This window comes from Sturnus vulgaris, chromosome 13, assembly GCF_052056855.1.
Source record: "Sturnus vulgaris isolate bStuVul1 chromosome 13, bStuVul1.hap1, whole genome shotgun sequence".
In the NCBI taxonomy this organism is placed as follows: Eukaryota; Metazoa; Chordata; class Aves; order Passeriformes; family Sturnidae; genus Sturnus; species Sturnus vulgaris.
The window spans coordinates 2,746,676-2,764,610 of record NC_142255.1 but is presented as its reverse complement, the minus strand read 5'-3'; the positions used below and the strand labels follow the sequence as shown (position 1 = coordinate 2,764,610).

The following is a 17,935-nucleotide window of genomic DNA, read 5'->3' as shown; positions in this document are numbered from 1 at the left end:
GCCTGATCCTTACTCAGGTAGGAGATGCTCTCTGCGTGAGGTAAGGGAAGGTGGCCAAGATGTTGATGAGGCCAGTGGGAGGACTGAGCCATTGGTGGGGCTCATGGCAGGGCTCCCCCAGCATGGCCATGCTGCACCAATACAGTCCATGCATCCCTTGCAGGCCCAGAGGTCCTGCTGGCCATTCCTGATTGCTGCTCCTGAAAGCTGGGAATCACCCAGGATACACTCCAGCACAATGGCTGTAAGCTCTGCTCAAGGCTGGGTGCTCCCTGCACTGTCCCCAGTTCCTGAGCCAGATGGGTGTGACCTCCTGCCACCAGGGATGGAGAGAGCCACACACTCCCTGCCTGGGCTGAAGGGGAGATGATGATGATGTCACTCTCAGTGACATTTATCAGCATTTATTCAATTGCCCGGGTCAAGCTGACAATTAACGCTGCTCAGATGCAGCCACCTCTGTGCGACCCAGCTTTCTCCTGGTGACAAGGGGACAGAGGCCACACCATGCTGCTGACAGTGCCTGGGGGCTGTGGAAGCACTGGGAAGGGGGGGACTCGGGACACCCCTCTCCCTCTGCTTCACACATGCCCTGGCATTGCCCAACAGGCAGCAGGTTCAAACAGCCACCAGCACTGGCTGTGAGTAAGGCACATCCCCAGGCACACTCACAATGTGCTGGGACACACGGCAGAGGCACAGAGATCTCTGTCCCTGCAGCCATTCACTGCCAAAAGCTCCCATTTTTACTCTCCTAGATGGAAAAAATTGACTTAGGAGAAAATTGAGGTCATGGCCTTCTGTTTCTTTCTCCCTTTGTTTTACTTGGGTTGTTTGATTTGAGTTAAGCATTTGGAGCTCTTTTCTCTCTCATCCCTGCCTTCCCTGCTACCTGAAAAGCTCTTCTGGGTCTTTCCCACAAAAGCCATTTCTGCTTGTGGTAGGATGAACCCTGATAGGGGTTCATCAGAGTACAGAGAAGAGCTGCTGACTCAGTGCACTGGCTGTGTTGGAGAGACCAAACACCCACTCTGGCCAAGCTGTGAGTTGTGTTTTCACAGAGATGTGCCCATTGCCAACTCTGCCTCCAAGGACAGGGTCCCACCAAATAGCAGCACCCAGTGGTCATCCAACATACCTCATCAAGCCCATAATTCAACTGTAATTACACTATACTTGTGGTGTTATTATAAAGTGATTTATCAACCCCTGAATTAAAGCCTCAAGTTAGAGGATTTTATACTTGTCACTTACATGGAGCAGCACTAACTTCAGCAGTGCTACTGTGGCTGTGTGAAGCTGGACACCAAAGAAAACAGAAGTCCTTCAATGCTGCTGTTAACCTTCCAGGAAACAGCGGTAATTAGAGGTATCACACAGTAATTACATTACAGGTGTAGAGTAACTGCAGCACAGTACGGTGTTACAGTGGTACAGCCATTTGTTTTGTAATTAATCCGTCCACAAGAAGGCCTGGAAAACCTGATGCTTCCCAGGGAGCTGTAAAAGCAGCTCCACTGTTCCCTCCAGTCACCTCCTGCCTGTCCCATGAGACCCAGGTGAGAGCTGGAGCTGCCTGAGCACTGAAGCTCAGGTGCTATGGAGAAAACTCTCTGTGGGAAGCCATGGAGGCTTTAGCCCAGGGGCACATTTCCCTCTTGGCTTTGCTCATCATCTGAGAGCTCCAGAGGGCCCCTCTCCTCCATGGCATTCAGCAGCTGTGCCAATAGGATCCAGGAAGGAGCAAGGAGCAGCAGGTGAGGAGGCACAGCCAACCCAGAGATATCCTCCTATGGCACCTCATCCCACTGTGCTGGAGCTTTGGCACTAGGAGAGGAGAGGGAGCTGAGCTGCCCCTCTGCTGCGGGCACCTGGGACAGACACGGCTGCTCTGGCCACCTGCCCCTGCAAGAGCTCCAGGACAGGGACAGGGGAATGCACAAGGAAGAAGCAGGGGGGAAAAAGGTCTGGGCAGTGATGCTGCCTGGGATAGTTGGGGTGGGGACAGGCTGGGATAGCTACTGTAAGGTAGGGATAGGGGCTGGGATAGAGGCTGGGATAGAGGCTAGGATAGCTGCCTTTGGGTGGGGATGGGCTGGGATAGCTGTCTTTGGGTGGGGATGGGCTGGGCTGGGATAGCTGCCTTTGGGTGGGGATGGGCTGGGCAGTCCCGTACGGTCCGTGCAGCCCCCGTGCTGGAGGAGGTGGCTGGAGGCACGGCCACACTGCTGCTCCACAGCCGTCTCCAGCGTGCGTGAAGGTCAGGTCAGGGCTGCTGCAAGGTGCAGAGCAGTGAGGAGAGGGTTAAGGCTGGCAGGAGGGCTGGGATGGGGCTGTGGAAGGGATATCATTGCAGAGCCACAGCCGGGCTCTGGGAGGTGGTGCAGAGGAAGGGGAGATGGAGGGAGATCCATGGAGTGGGGCTCTTCCTGGGAATGCCCGAACTTCCCCCCGCGAGTCGAGACCCCGGAGAGCAGCAGCGATCACAGCGATCCCCTGCTGCCGGCCAGCGGCAACAGTCGCTTGCTGGAAAGGGCGTTTGCTGGGAAGGATCGCGGATGGCGATTGCCGGGGCGGCAGCTGGGGCAGGGAGAGGCAGCAGAGCCTCGGCGACGCCAGCCAGCCCGAGCAGACCCGATCCCACCGGTGCCCACGCTCACCCGCTGTCCCTCCCTCCTCGTGCAAATCACTTTCGCGGCACCAACACTCCCATTCCTTCTTGGAGGTGGCATCTCTAGCACCTGGATCGAGTCGTGTCTCTACCCGTCACTCGGGCTATTTATACATCCAAGGCGCAAGGTGAAAAATCCAATAACCTACACACAGTAACGGAGAGCAACAAGCACCGGCACCGCCCGGGAGGGCTCCCAGCGCCCTTCTGCCAAGCAGGCTCCTGGGCATCCTCGCAATCCTCACTGCCCTGTGGAGTTCCTTAAACATTAACCACTTCTTTTTTTCTGCCAGACACAAACCGAGGGCAGAGCCCGCGCCGGCAGCCTGACCCTGGCCCAGCATCTCCAGTTCTCTGGGTTGGCTGCTGGCTCCGGGATGTGGGGCTGAGCCCAGGCAGGGGGACCCTTCAGAGCCCCCAGAGCCCTCCCCGAGCCCGAGGAATAACATCAATCGGCATTAACTCCCCACGTCCCCGACTCACCTATCTCCAGGTTGGGGGGGCTGGTGACAGAGAGGTGAACCCCTGCCCTGAAAAATGCCCCTTCCCCATGACTGCTGCCTCCGATCTGGTCACTCAGGGCTGGAGAGCTCTCCGTGCCCGTCTTTAACCCTTAATGCCTCTGCTTTGGGGATGGGCAGAAGAACAATTCCTCCTCCTGAGTTAACTCTTTCTGGGCAGGAGATAGGCACAGCCAGCTTGAGTCTGATCCCTACTCCCCTGCCAGTCCCGGAGGGTAGCGCTGTCCAGACTATCCGTTCCCTACCTGAACAAGGCATCTGCTCCAGGCCGGCTAATTCACCCGGGAACTACCCGGAGAGGAGGAGGAGGATACTCCCCATCAGCATACAGCCTCAGTCCCGCCGAGCCCCAGCCCCCTCGCTGGGACCCCGGCCCCGCCTGGTTCGTAGCTCCCGCAGGGGCTGCGCCGAGGCTGCGGGAACGGTGCGGGGGTGCGGGGAGGAGATGGGCAGAGGGGAGCGCCCGGGCAGAGCGGGGCGGGGAGGTGGCAGCATCCGCACCGGCGGGGCTGGAGGGCGGCAGCTCCCGAAGCACACGGTTCCTCCGCACCCCCGAGGCACGCACCAAGTTCCCAGCCCCGCGCCCTCCGCACAGGCGCGGGTCCGGCCCCGGGGCAGCGCGGCGGCGCCGTCCCGGGGCCACGGAGCCCCCACCCCGCTCCCCGCCCCGCCGGTCCCGCCAGCCCCGTGCCCCGCTCCGGTCCCCCGTCCCGCTTACCCGCATCTCATCCTCGCCGGCGATCTCCTTCGGTCAGAAATGGCATCTCCCCCGGCCCCCCCGCCAAACCTCCACCTGCAGTAGCGCAGCTCCCCCTCTCCGCAGCGACAGCACGAGCGGCGGCGGCGGCGGCGCTCCCGGGGCCGGGCCGCCCCCCAGTCCCGCGCCTAGGGGAGGGAGGGCCGGGCCGGGCTGGGCACGGGGCCCCGCCGGGGCCGCCCTAGGGCCGCGCGGCCGGCGGCTCCCTGCCCTCCGCGCCCGGGCGGCCGGCGGCGCTTTGGGGCGGCGGCGGCGGCATCGCCCCCGCGGGCGGGCGGGCGGCTAGCTCGGCCCGGGCTCCGCACGCCCGCTCCGCCGGCCGGGTCTGCCGCGGCGGGGCCGGGCTGGGTGCCGCCGGCCCCCGCCTCCCCTCCGGGAGGAGCCGGCGGCAGGCGCGGGGCGGTGCGCGGAGCGGCGGGCACGGCAGCGGCAGCGGCGGCCGCGGCCGGTCCCTCCTCCCGCCACCGCCCCCGCTACTCGCGGGGGGTGCGGGTCCCCGGGGCTGAGGGGCGGGGGGAGCGGGGACGGCTCCCCCGCGAACCGGGGCCGCTCGATGCAAGGGGGTCCCCGCAGCCCCCGCCCCGCAGCCGCCGGTGCAGCCTCGCTGTCCGCAGAGGACGGACCAACCGAGCTCTGCCCGTCACCGTCGCGTCGGTGCCCAGCCCTGCCCGCGTCCGCCGAGAGACGATGCCGGGCTACCCTGGGGATTCCGGAGGGTCCGTCCTACAGCAGCTACCTCAGCGCTGCGTTTTGTTCCTCTTTGCACTGTCCCCCCCCTACCCCGGCATGTAAGAGGGAAAGGGCTGCAAGCGCTCAGGGGGCGCCTCTGAAGACAGGCCTGGGATCTGGTGCTCCCAAAGGCCCCCTCGGAGGGTCCGGCGCATGCTGAGCCGGTGACCCTTCATTCGGGACTAAGCGTGCGACTTCCCGAGCGCTGCCCACCGCTTTCCTTCTTCCATAATGGACGCTCTTTATGGAGCAGCGTTAGATTTGCCCAGTGCTGGCTCTCGCAGCTGAGGCTGATTTCTCTAGCAGTAATGGACACAAACTTTGCTTGTAATGTGCACTTCCCCTCCTATTTCCTCTCGGCTGGGCTCTCCTGGGGTGATTCCTGCTCTGTCCTGTTTCGACCCAGCTGTCCCCGGCTGCCGGCCAAGGGGGACCCAAGGCAGGGGCACCAGGGCCCTCGGCAGTAACACGGGCTGGGGCCACGCGTCTCTTCATTGAGTCCCACGAGCCTTCCACTGAACGGCTCTTTCAGCAAGTGGGAGCTTTTGAGCTGGCCTCAGGCCTCTCCTGTGCTGCCACGGAGCGCAGGAGGGGCCATCCCAAGCTCCTGTCCCTGCAGTGGGCTACGAGCAAGCCCCGGGAAGCTCGAGCCCCTCCTGGCACTCAGGCAAAGGCTGCTGCCTCCCCGGAGCCCCCTTATCGTCCTGCTTGGCACAGGAGAGCTTCTGAGCAGAGGAGGAACAAAGGGTGGGCACGGTGAACTCGGCAGCTGAGGGCTGAATCACTTCAGCTCTCCGCTCCCGCTCCTGCCCACTCCTCGGCTCCCACAAGCACAGTCCCCGGCTCGGCTGGGAGAGTGGGTACCCGTCAGGTGTGTGTCCCTGCGTGGGCTTGGGCACAGCATCCTCGTGGCAAGAAACACAGTGGGGTGACAAGGCGTGTGTGCCTGCCCGAGCTCTTCTCCTGCCATCAAGGAAACTCAGCCTGGCCCCTCTCGGTGGTCCTCAGACCTTTACCCGGTGCGGATCGATGCCTCTGATTGTTACAGCTATGGCAGCAATGCCAGCGATGTTAATAGCACTTCACAAACACAGACAAAGCCGGCAATCTGAATGCGGCCAGGAAAAAACAAACAGAGGACAAAAGAGAGGCTAAGAGCTCTGAATGTTGTTCTTAATGCTTCCGCCCCGCCCCCGTTAGAGCCCCACTGAAGTGCAGGGCACCGCGTATTCAATAGTAACACTCGGGAATAATTCCTGGAATTGTTGGTGTGTGAGGGGGGAAATTTCACCTCAGCCCTTCCACAAAGACACGGCAAGTACGCCATGCACGGAGCACTGGTGGCGTGTGAGAGTGATGCTATGCACTGCCTGGAAGCAGGGGGCCTTCCAAGACCGTCTTTCCACCTCGGCTCCGACGGCCATCCGCGCCCTGGGAGCGAGGCGAGTGGCACAGCATGGGGGACGGGGCGAGCAGGAGCAGGGATGAGGTTTCGGGCTAAGATGGCATCTGTGCACACCTGTGCTGTAGAAAGCCCTGTGAAAACCCTGCCTTCTGTGTACCCTCAGCGTGTGATGTGATTCCCTTCTCTGAAGTGTCCAAAGCCAGCTTAGGTGAGGCCCTTGTCTAGGTAGAAGGTGTCCCTGCTCACGGCAGGAGTTTGGAACCAGAGAATCTTTGAGACCTCTTCCAATGCAAACTATTCTATGGCTCCATTATGTTGGACCTGGGTGGAGGGACCAGGGGCAGCAGGAGAGGTGAGGGCAGCACGGCTGCCCCAGGAATGGCAGTGGGGCACAGCCCTGGTTTGCTTTGACAGCTACACTGTGCGTCTTGGCCAGCAGTGGGGAGAGGCAATGGGAAGGACAGAGAGTGCATGGAGGAAAAAACATCACCTAAAAGCTGCTGTCTCTGCTGGAGCCCCAAGGCCCTTGCCCACAGTGCCAGAGTGTAAGAGGAGCCAGTACAACCCAACTGCCCAAGGAGCAGCACTGCCATTTGGGTTTTTCTCTCTTTAACTCTCAGCCCACCTCATGGGCAGCACTTCCTCACCCCAACAGCCTCAAGGATACTTTGGGCAAAGGTAGATCCTGGCAGCAATGAACCCTGCTGATCTCTGTTGGAGGAACTGCATTGGCCCCTGCCCAGAAGCCCCAAAGGCTCACATGTTTCTGCATTTACTGACCCGTCATGACTGGTGAGCTTACTGTAAATGTCCCTGAGGTGTTGTATCATGGGTAACAGTGTGCTGGGGACAGCCAGTAGCACATGCTGAAAATACCATCCCCTCCTGTCCCCACTGACAGTCTGTAGTTATGTGCAGCTGACAGCTTTGCAGCTAACATGCCTTTTTTCCCTCTTCCATTACCATTACTGGCCTCCCTCATGTTGTAGAGACCAACTCCACCTGTTGTGGGTCAACTCCTCAACTGGACCAACCTCCTTTTTGCAGCATGGAGTGACCCAAAGTGCCCCAGCCCTCCAAGTGCCACTGTGCTGTGCTGACCTGCATGCAGCCCCTGGAAGCTGCAGAGCAGCTCGGCTCACATGCCCTCGTTGAACATGTTCCTCTTTAAAACCTGCAGGGAACAGCAAGAACATTTGGGTGTCCATCTGCGGGGGCTCGTCCCTCAGACAGATGCTCCAGCTCTTTGCCACTGCCATCCTCAGATGATAACAGGCTGTGGCAGATGGTTCCCTTCTGTTGGCAGGAGGCAGCAGTTTATCCCTGCTCTCAGCTCCCTCCCGGAGAGGCGGCACCTGCACACGGCATGAGGGACCTGGGCAGTGGGGAACAGACCTGCCCCTCAGGGGAGAGACTTGGGACGTGCTCGTCTCCCTTGGTTTCAGTGCACGTGTCCAGGAATGCCAGAAAGGGCCGAGCTGGCAGGAGGAAGGTGGATTTTAATTACTCCCATTATTATTATCATTCCTTTTCTTTCAGATTTTCACACTTTTGTCGTAACAAGCTGAGCTGAGAAAATACATGCAAATGCCAGGCAGAGATAAGATGTACCACACCTTGAAGTACTGCCAGCGCTGGCTCTGGGAACGCCAGATCGGCTGTCTGCCCCTCCAGCCTCCTCCCTTTGGCAAACAGGAACGGGGGAGGGTCTGTCCCTGCTCTGCCCCTGCACATCCGGAGAGGAGGGGACCTCACATGTCCCCTGGGCTCGAGCAGCAGCCAGCTCCTTGATCCTGCCCAGTCCTAACCAGACCCTGGATAAAGCACCATAAACTCCTGGCTGCTTGGGACAGGGAGGACAGGTCACGCTGATGTCTCGTGTGTGCCTTGCACAACACATGGACACAGAGCTCCCCTGGGCTCCTCAGCGCTGCTGGCAGCAGGACCTGTTCCTGAGGAACCCTTGTTCCTGAGGAACCCTCATTCCTGGGAATGGCTGTTCCACCGGGCCCCTGCGGATGCAGTCAGGGAGAAACGTGCTCCCAGAGCACGTTCTCCCTTGGAGGTGGTGACATTTCAGGGTGTGTGGGGGGAGTGGGACGAAGAGGCAAGGCAGGATATTCCTGCTCCCCCATCCCCACGGCCATCTGGATGTGTGCTGATGCCTCCTCACAGCAGGCTGAGTCAGTCCAGTGGCTTCTCATTATCAGCTGGAGGGAATCCAAATTCTGCATTGTATGGCTGCTCCTCAGTGAAACTGAGGATCCTTATCAAGTATTATCATGATGCTTTCTCTCTGTACTGTCTTGTACTCCTCCCTGCTCTGCGTATTGATTTGGAGCAGAATGATCCAAAAATTCTTTGACTACCTGCCATTCACTTGGGATAGCAGTGGCAGGAGCCACAGAATGTCCCCCTGGACATGAGCTGGGGCTGTGAGGCCGTGGAGGGGATCCCTCCACTCCCCCAGCACAGCCCTGCTTGCTGCAGGCTGCAGGCACGTGGCTGGACCCTCCTCCAGCTCTCTGTCCAGCTGAAAGCGAGGTGAGAGGCAGGAGATGCCGTGCTCATGCCTTGCACATCTCAAGTTCTGGAGAACAGGGATAAAGAGAGAAAAAAAAAGCCTTTCTGTAGGCCCCCTCAAGCAAGTGCTACTGAAGATTGGGATAAGCTCTGATACACAGGGTCTGCCCTAGCTCAGCTCATCCACATCTCTGCAAGGCCACTGTCACCTCCCCGACCCATTTGAATTCTGGGTGTGGAAAAGAGGCCTTTCTGTGACACGTTCTGGAATGGAGAGAGGCCACATGTCCTCATGTCAGCCTGAGTCAAGCACTGATAGCTTGACTGCTCTGTCAAACAGCCCAAACACGAAGGGCTGAGGGAACAGGCTCCATTAAGTTCTTAAGCCCATTGACACATACATAGAAGGTATTAATAATATCAAGCACCTCAGTGCCTATTGTAGCCCACGTTCAGGAGATGAAAGATAATTTCTGGGACAAGGAATTTATGACAGTGACAGCTTTTTAACAGCTTGGTGTAAGAATAGGAGCTGCACAACAGGACAAAGAGCAATGATTAAAGAATTTGGCACAAAGGGAAAGGACTTGGAGAGAGCTGTGAGTATGGAGGACAGGAGAGTCCTGTCAGTTGCCCACACTGAAAAAGCAAAGGCTGTGCTGGGCAGGGAGGATGGGGAGGTGATGTGGGAGCCATCCTGCTGTGCCTGACTCACAAATACTTGACAACTAAGAGAAAGGGGTCAGGGTGCCTGGAGGGGATGAAATGGTCTCCCCACCTTAATGTTGAAAAGAAGTTTGGCCCCTGCCTGGTGTGGCAGGCCGAGGTGGGCATGGCTCAGCTGGGGCTGCAGCCATACCAGCAAGGGGCACGGGGAGAGCGATGCTGGGGAATGGGGGGAGCTGAGCTGCACTGCTGGACACAAGTCATCAGTCAGGGAAGGAGGGTCTGGCAAGGGGCAGGACAAGGAGGGAGCTCTGCTCCCTGAAGGCCAGAGCTGGAGAAGCAGAAGTAGCAGACCCAGCACCAGGACACTCTCAGGGTGTAATTATTACTAATATCTCAGTGTTCCTTTGCACACATACGTGCTCCCCTAATGTACACTGCACATATAAACAGCCTCCTAGTGACATTTGCATGCCCAATTACATCTGCATATAATTGATTTGCATGCACAGTTGGAGGGCGTTTAAAACACTGGAGCCTGCTTTGCACTTTCCCACCTCCCCAAACCCACTCTGGAGGAAAAGCACCTCATGGTGGGGCCAAACCCCATCCCAGCCCCACAGGGCTGGCACCGTTTGTGTCCCTCCCTGCGGGGTGTGCCACGTGCTGAGCGGGATGGGCTCACAGCCATGACCTTTCCTGCATCTCCACCATCTGCAGCGACCCCAAACCCAACCCCAAACCCAGCCACAGCATTTGCTGTTTGCTCAGCTCCTGTTATAAATGACTGGCACCTTTCCAAAAAGGATTAAAGGCAGGGAGTGAGAAACATAAAAGCTCATGTAATTATGTGCAAAAAAAGTCCCTTAATAATTTATAGAGGGAGAGGGTAAATATCTTCGTGTGTTATTCAAGTGTAGCTCATTGTCCCATCTGGCTAATACCCAGCGTACACGCATCACAGGCTTTATCCGGGAGGCTGTTTTGCCTTTAATACCTTTCATAAATTATTGAATTTATAAAGAGGAAAGCAGGTGTCATGTCACTCCTATAAACAGCTCGTTAGTTAAAGCTAACGAAGTTGGGGAGCAACAGTTTCCTCCTGGCTTGTCTACCTCCCACCTCTCTGTCTGTGCTGTCACCTGTGACGCTGCACAGACCCTGAGCTGGGGCAGGGGCGTGGTATTTGTCTAAAAAAAGCCTGGCAGCAGATAGATGGTCTGTGGCAGCCTTACCCTCTGGCTTTCTGAGCCCTGCTTGTGCCCTCGTGGAGGTGTGAGGATGCAGGTATGGACAGGATCCTTTTTCCCATTCCCAGCTTGCCTGCTGCAGCATCACCACTTCCATGTCACCCGTGGTCTTCTGGGTGCAGCAATGGACCATCAGCTCCTGGGGGTACCCGAGGATGCTCTGGGCACTGCTCCTGGCAGGAGGGCTATATGAGGGTGAACTCTGAGGGCAGGACAGGGCAGGAGGGCTGAGCACAGACCTGTCTCACCCCAAAACCCACGCCTGTCCCATTTCCAGCAGCCGAGGGCCAGGACGAGCAGCCCGAGGGGATGCTCAGGCAGCAGGGGATGTGTTTTCAGGCTGGCTGGGGGAAGCACAGCATCTCCCTGGTTTCTGCTGAACGAGGCAGGGTGTTAGAAGGCTGCCTCTAAAAACAGCAGAGGTGTGACTGAGTCAGCAGCACGTGTCTGTGCGAGGGAGTCAGTCCAAGCTCAGGAAAACCAGCGTGCGAGCACGGCCACGCAGTCCCTGCCGGGCGGCCAGGCCTCCCCAGGCTGTGCCCCCACCCCTGCACTGCAGGACGGAGCCGCTCAGGGAGCAGCTGCTTCGGAGGCTCTGCTTTTGCTTTCGCACCCAGGAGAGAGTCACCAAGCCCCCACACGCAGCCTCTCCAAATAGAATACATATTCTGCATTATAGAACAGCCATGGAAAGGGGAGCCATCAGAAGTATTTTAGACAGTTTGGAGAGAGTGCCAAATCTGGGTGAGTAAGCTGAACGCAAAGGACCCACGCGGAAAACGCTGCCGGCAGTGGCGGCATCACGACGGGCACAGCACGGAGACGGGGACGCACGGAGCAACCCAAGCTGTGACTGCCAGCAGTGAGGCACGTCCCAGCCTCATGATGAATGCTGGCCCCCGAAGAACACCCAGTAGGGCCTTGTGGGCATGAGGAGAGGGAACTCAAACTATTGATAATCAATTAACTCCTTCAATTACAGCAGCCTAATGAGGTAGCGCCAAGTCAGCTCTAATGAACATCACTTTAATAGAGGCAGTTCCTCAGGCGCTGGTTTTTGACTCAATCTTTACAAGGTAGGGAACACTGCAAAAGTATCAAGCAATTAACGTCACTAAATGAACATCCGCTCCCGGCTCTCCACAGAGCCCACAGCTCGTGGGGGGCTGTTGTAGCGCGGGGTGTCCCTGACACCCTGACCCTGGCAGGTCCTGCCTGGTCCCCAGCAGGGCACGGGCTGGGAGGTGGCTGGGCTGGCAGCACGGGGCTCCTTTATCCCGGCACGGAGCGCGCGGTTCCTGGGGATGCTGCCGGATGCTTTAGTTGCTGTGAGATGAAGCGAATGTCACCGGGCCCAGCTCTCCCCTAGAGGCAGCTGTTTTTTAGGGTTTTTTGGTGACGACAGCGTAAGTGACAAAATAAATGTCACTGCCCGCTGGCCCCAGTGCCTCCCTGGAAATCTGCCAGGTCCCATGTAGTGCAGGGGGAGAAGGGGGGAGTGGAGGAGGGATGCAAAGCACCATCTCTAACATGTGCCTGTCACGAGGCTGTGCCAGCACCCCACTGCACCAGGGCTTGTAAGCAGGGCCTGGGGAAGCCCCTGCCCAGCAGGACACTGCAGAGCAGGAGCTGGGGTGGGGATCCCCAGGAAAGCCGGGATCCCGGAGGTGCCATCCCTTCAGAAGCACCGTGCTGCACAGACTGTGTTGGGGAGGGATTTACATACTAAGGAGCCTTCAGCAGAGTAAAGACAACCTGACATCTATTTTGGGTCTCAAAGCCAAAGGCTGTATTTCAAATCCCCTAATCAGGTGAGAACACAGCAAACCTGTGCAGAGCAGAGGTGGAAAGAAGGGGGAGCCTCTGGCTCCTGGCAGCATTCCCAGCCCCATGGCAGTGGTCCCCAGCACCCCACCAGCATCCACCAAACTGGGCTTCCAGGGCAAGGGACCCCTCATTGTCGTGGGGGCTGAACCCCAAACTCCTGCTGCACTGTGCACTGTACAGTGGGGCCCTTTCAGCATCTAAACCTCTACAGGCAGGGACTGCCAGGACCCTGCCTCCACCCAAGGCTGTCCAGAGCTGAACTGAGCTGCTGGAGGGACACTGGTGGCACAGCCCCACTCCCCACAGATGGAGCAGATGGAGGGCACAGGCTGGCTCCCTGAGCCCAGGTGTGTGGTGCAGGGGCTGCCTGTGTCTCCGGATGCCATGGCAGATGGAGGTGGATGTGAACTGCCTGTGCTGCCTGCTGGGACCACACAGAGGCTTGGCCACAGCCTCCCTTCCCTGCTGATGGCCTGGGGAGCAGACTGGGGCACGGTGGCTGGAAAGGCTCAACTGACAGCAGAGGCACAGGTCAGGTAATTCACCCACGTGGATGTTTTTGTGAAAGCTTCTGGGTCTGAGCACCGTTCCCAGGGGGTGCAATGTATGGGTAGATGACCTTTGGTCCAGCTTGGGAAGAGTAAAGGGAGAAGAAGACATTTCTGCTCTCACTGTCACTCCTGGGCACACTTGCACGGGAAGGAGGACCCAGGAGACTCAGGATCACTGGTGCTGGCCAGGATAAGCCAGAAGGGAAATGCAAGGCAGAGGACTCGTAGAGATACACAGGGAAGGTAACAGCCCTGCCTGGTAACCTGCCTGGTAGACCCACACAAAAAACTGAATCTGGGCATCTCCAGTTCCCATGAGCAACTTATCTGAGACCAGTGCAACCAGCAACAGCCCCCAGCTCTTACCACTCCGACAGCACTGACTGCAGAAGGTATGGCACCCTGTGCCCAGAAGGATTTGCACACATCCCACTGTCCAGCTTATGGATGAGCAGGGGTGCTGGCCCCTTCCAGTCCTTCCAGTGCCCATTCACCCTGCAGTGTGGAGGGGACACAGGGTGCTGGCTGTGACTGGTCTCTCCCAGACCACTTTGTCACCATTCATAAGCACCAGAAAAGCTGCTGAGAGTGTCTGGGGAGTGTGAAACACCGGGGGTGACGGGTGCAGGCTGCTGCACTGAGGATGCTCACAGAGCTGCTTTAATGGAACAGCTCCAGGCACCGGAGATTATTTTCATCTCCTTTCTTGTTTGGTCGACATATTCAAAGACTATTATTGGATTAACTAAAATTCTTATGATGCTGGAGCAGCATCTTCGCAGAGCTTTATGGAGGTGGAGGGGCAGTTTTCGTGGGCAGTTACCCTGGAGCAAGTCTGCAGCTGGGTGGGTTTGCCAGGGGAAAAGAGGAGGCTCAGAGTCCTGGCAGCAGCTGCTCTCTTCTCCAAGCTGGCAATGCTGTAGAGGGATTGTCTGAGGGCAGCAGTGACTGGCAAGCCCTGTGGTCCCTCCTGCTCTCTCATGTTTGTCTTGCAGCTTCCGGGCTCCATTTCACAGGGAAGCCTTGGGAACACAGGGGATTGAACTTTGAGATGGGGGAAGTCTCTCCACACCTTCTGTTGCTACATCCTCCTTCCCACACGTAACTTCCCAAATGGGACCCTTGCAAGCTCTGCTTCCTTATCCAGAAGGTCCCAGGGCCATGCCCTGGTATCCCCACAGCCCACAGACAAACAACCTCACAGCATCCCTTGTTTTCCCAGGCTGCATCGGCGCGTGTGGCAGAGTCTTCCCCCTTCCCCCCCTCCTCATCAGCTGGCAAAGCCCCAGCGGTTTCCCCCAGAGAGCACGCGGTGAGACACAGCATGAAACAACTGCACATAATTAGAGGATTGAATGGGGTATGGGAGCAGAGCAGGGAGTTTGCAACATCCATAAATAGCTCATCTTGCCGAGCTGCTTAACTCCTTGCTTGTTCTTGCCAAAGTGCAGACCCCAAAGGGATGGCGCCTGTGCATGAATAGGGGTGGAAAGTTCAGAAGCGTATTTTTAAACCATTCAAGCTGTACTCGAGCTGAGTGATACGTTATTGTCTCTGTGTGTCACTTGAAATGTCTTATGAATGCAAGAAATAAAAAAAAGACACCATTTTGCCTCTCTACACTCCCACCCCTCTGCTTCTACCCAAATAATGTTAGGCTAGAGCTGACTGGCAAAAGAAAAGCACCAGAGGCTAAGGCTGATTAAAAGCAGCACGAAAAGCCCTTCTCTGGAAGGAAGAGCCCCGGCTTGTGGGGCCACAGGGCAGCGGGACTGGCAGCAGACACAGGCACCCACAGACAGCAGTGTGCCAGAGCCTGCCAGGAAAATACTGGGGTCCCCAAAGAGTCCCCAGCAAGGACAGCAGGACTGTGTGCCCACAGCAGGGGGTTAGGTTGGATATCAGGAAAAAGTTCTTCACCCAGAGGGTGTCTGGGCACTGGTACAGGCTCCCCAGGGAAGTGGTCACAGCACAAGCCTGACAGAGTTCAGGAAGTGTATGGACAACTCTCTCGGGCATCTGGAGTGACTCTTGGAGATAATCCTGTGCAGGGCCAGGAGCTGGACTCGATGATCCTTGTGGGTCCCTCCCAGCTCAGCATATTTTGTGATTCTGTGACTCTGGGTCAACTAGTCTTGACTATTGTCCCATAAGAACAAGGACTTTATCCCTGCTACCCCACCCGGAGTCAGTGCAGGATGGCATCACCTCAGTTCTGCCCATCCTGAGCTCTGGGGCCCCTCTGGGTGGCTGGCACCTGCTGACAGTGACAGGCCTCAGTTCCTGGGGCTGGCAGCCAGCTTCAAGCTGTGGTTGGAGACAGAGATCCCAAAGAGCCTGACAAACAGCTGGAGCCGTGGTGAGATACAGTGGGACAGAGGGAAAACAAACCAGAAACTCACTGGGAAATCATTTTTCTCCTAAATGGGGCAGATATAATTAAGCAGCACGGGCTTTATGAATGATACCAGCTCTGCCTTGAAACACATCATTACCTCTCTCTGTTAGAGCAGTGTTTTTAAGTACATATTTCCTCTTCCAGTGCTAGAGGAGAAGGCTCTGTGGCTGGGATCTGGGATATTTTGCTAATCACCTCTTATTTCACCTAGTGGCAGAGAAGTTCTGAGCTCTGGCTTTCCTGTGCACACACCTCTGCTCCAAATCACAGCTGGCCACTCTCCCCTTCCTCTCCCCTCTGCCACCATGGACCAGAGGTGAGGATGGCGCTGAACCTGCATCCTCCAGGCCCAGAGGGTTTGAGCCTCCCTGTGCCAAACCTGCCTGGGATCTCAGTGCCAGAGGTCACCTCAAACCCCTCTACCCAAGCTATGTGAGCCCCTCACCATAGTGTTTTCCTTGTTTTACAGAACCTGGGGCTCAAGGGCATGAGGTATTTCACTGACTGTTGACCCAAGCTGGTTTCCCTCATTTGGCCCCCTCTGTGCCCAGCAGGGTCTGGGTGTTCCTCTCAGCTTGGTACAATTTGGGCCTTTCTGTTCCCAGACGAGTCCCCCAGCCTATGCCATGTCTGCCACGAGTCCTCACTGCAATGGATTAGAGAGACCCGAGCAAGAACGAAGGGCTTTTGTACTAGAAATTGAAAGTTGATGGAGTGTGTCATAGGAAAATGACAACAACCTACTGTACCTCGAAAGACAATTATTTTTCCCTCATTGGAAGTGATTGAATTTCTCCATCAGTGACACTACCAACATCGTTGACACCAACAGCTCTCTTATGGAAAGGCTCTTTCCCAGCTGCACACCTGAATTTTCTTACACTTGCCCTCTCCTCCCTTACCTGCTCTGCTTCCTATGCTTTGGCAGGACGCAGCCAGGTCACAGCCCGTACAGAGACCACCCTCATCTGGGCGTGCTCTCCCTCCCCATCCCTGCACTCCTGTAGACCCTTGCTTCCCTCAGCTCTGTTCCTCTGGAATAATTTTGAATATTCTGTGATTCTATGAATATGCCGGGGCTGGAAATCACACAATTAAATCACGTTGCTTCACTGTGACCAGCCATGGTAGCAGGACCTGCATCACAGTACTGGGCAGTGCTCAGTGTCTAATGTAGGTACTCACACTGGCAAAAAGAAAGAGCTGGGAGACATGGTGACCTTTCTAGAGATGGGGTAAAGGGTCAGGCAGCACCTCCAACTGCTGTGGGATTGGAGTGTTGGACAGCACCCTGGAGAGCCTGCTCTCCCTGCAGACCTAGAGCACCTTGTCCTGCCCACTTGTGCTGGCCTGGGGACACCCTGCAGCCACATCTCACTGCAAGGTGAAAGGTACAGCCAAAAGCCCCTTCTCTGAGTGATTTTGGCCCAGGATCTGGAGTAGCACAAGCCCCAAGGGCTTTGGGATAGGCTCCTGTTGCTGCCTGGGACACAGCTGTGCTTTCCACGGGCTCCTTCAAATTCCCAAGGTGCTTCCCCCGCAGCCCAGCCTGAGTTACTCCCTGCTGGCAGAGGGCCAACCTGGTTTATTAAGACACATGAACTAATGAACGAGCCACAGTGAAGCTCTGGGAGCCTGCTACATCCCACTGCATCCACCTGCACCGGGAGCTGTGCAAGGCTCCTCACAAGCCTCGTACTTCTCCCAGCAAAGCCTGGGGAGCACAGGAGGGTGCCAGCACCCCACACGCCTTTTGAGGGGACAGTGGTGACAGCAGGACCACGTCCACGCTGTGCAGGGTGACAATCCCAGTGGGAAGGATGGGGAGGGCAGTGGCAGGTCGGGATGAGTGGTGAGGCTGGCACAGGCAGGACGTCACCCCGCCCGCTCCGTGGGTGCCACGCGAGCCGGGGCCGAGGAAGGCGCACGCTGCAGTGGCGCTCAGAGCCCCATATGCTGTGTGGGCTGAGAGCACATATGTTAGATACACACACATCTACGTGTGCCTGCATATATATATACACAGACATACATGAGAGAGACTATTTTAGATACAGATTTACATATACAGTCAACACCAGTAATTACTGCGGGATTTGGAAGGCAGCAGAATCAGCCCCAGATATCAGAAAATGCCTCTCTTCATCCCTGCCCTCTGAGCTGTGCCTTTGGTTGGGCTGGTGAATGCCATGTGCCAGAGCCCCAGCTGGGGAGGGTGCTGGGGAGAAGCAGGGCTGCCCATCTCCCACACCTGCACCCTGCACAGTGCCCCAGGAAGGAGCAAAGCATCTCCCCTGGCCATGCACAAATCCTACAGCCCGGCAGGGATCCAGGGGGATACATCTGCCCAAACACAGCCTGCATCCATGGACAAGCTGGGTGAACTGCTGTATTGCTAACAGAGAGAAAAGGCCGCTCAGGGGCAGGATTAATCTCCTTCTAAGGTGGCTGCCTGGGAAAGGTCAGATGAATTTTGTCTGGACGTGCCTTTTTTCTCTCTGCTGACTATAAATGTCATCCAGCCACTGGGCTCCAAGGCAGGTACCTACAGGGAGGCCACATGCAGACAGGTAACAGGGATTCAAGTCCATAGCTGCTGCCCTGGATCAACCCTGGTGCTGCACGCATCCACAGGAC

The 17,935-nt window shown here is 57.2% G+C and overlaps 1 protein-coding gene across 7 annotated transcripts in view; it reads right to left on the bottom strand.

Moving 5' to 3' along the window:
* The window catches only part of LINGO1 (leucine rich repeat and Ig domain containing 1), a 152,300-nt gene that overhangs the window by 12,205 nt on the left and 122,160 nt on the right, over nt 1-17,935 (bottom strand). Inside the window, exon 1 of one of the 7 annotated variants that reach the window (XM_014879247.2) lies at nt 3,911-4,067. The exons of 4 other annotated variants lie outside the window; for them this stretch is intronic. In XM_014879247.2, coding sequence (XP_014734733.1) covers nt 3,911-3,916 — 6 coding nt within the window. In that variant the 5' untranslated portion in view covers nt 3,917-4,067. Of the gene's footprint in view, nt 1-3,154; nt 3,280-3,437; nt 3,553-3,910; nt 4,068-17,935 lie in introns of those variants that run through there. 2 more of the 7 variants (XM_088172360.1, XM_088172359.1) reach the window with 2 other exon arrangements.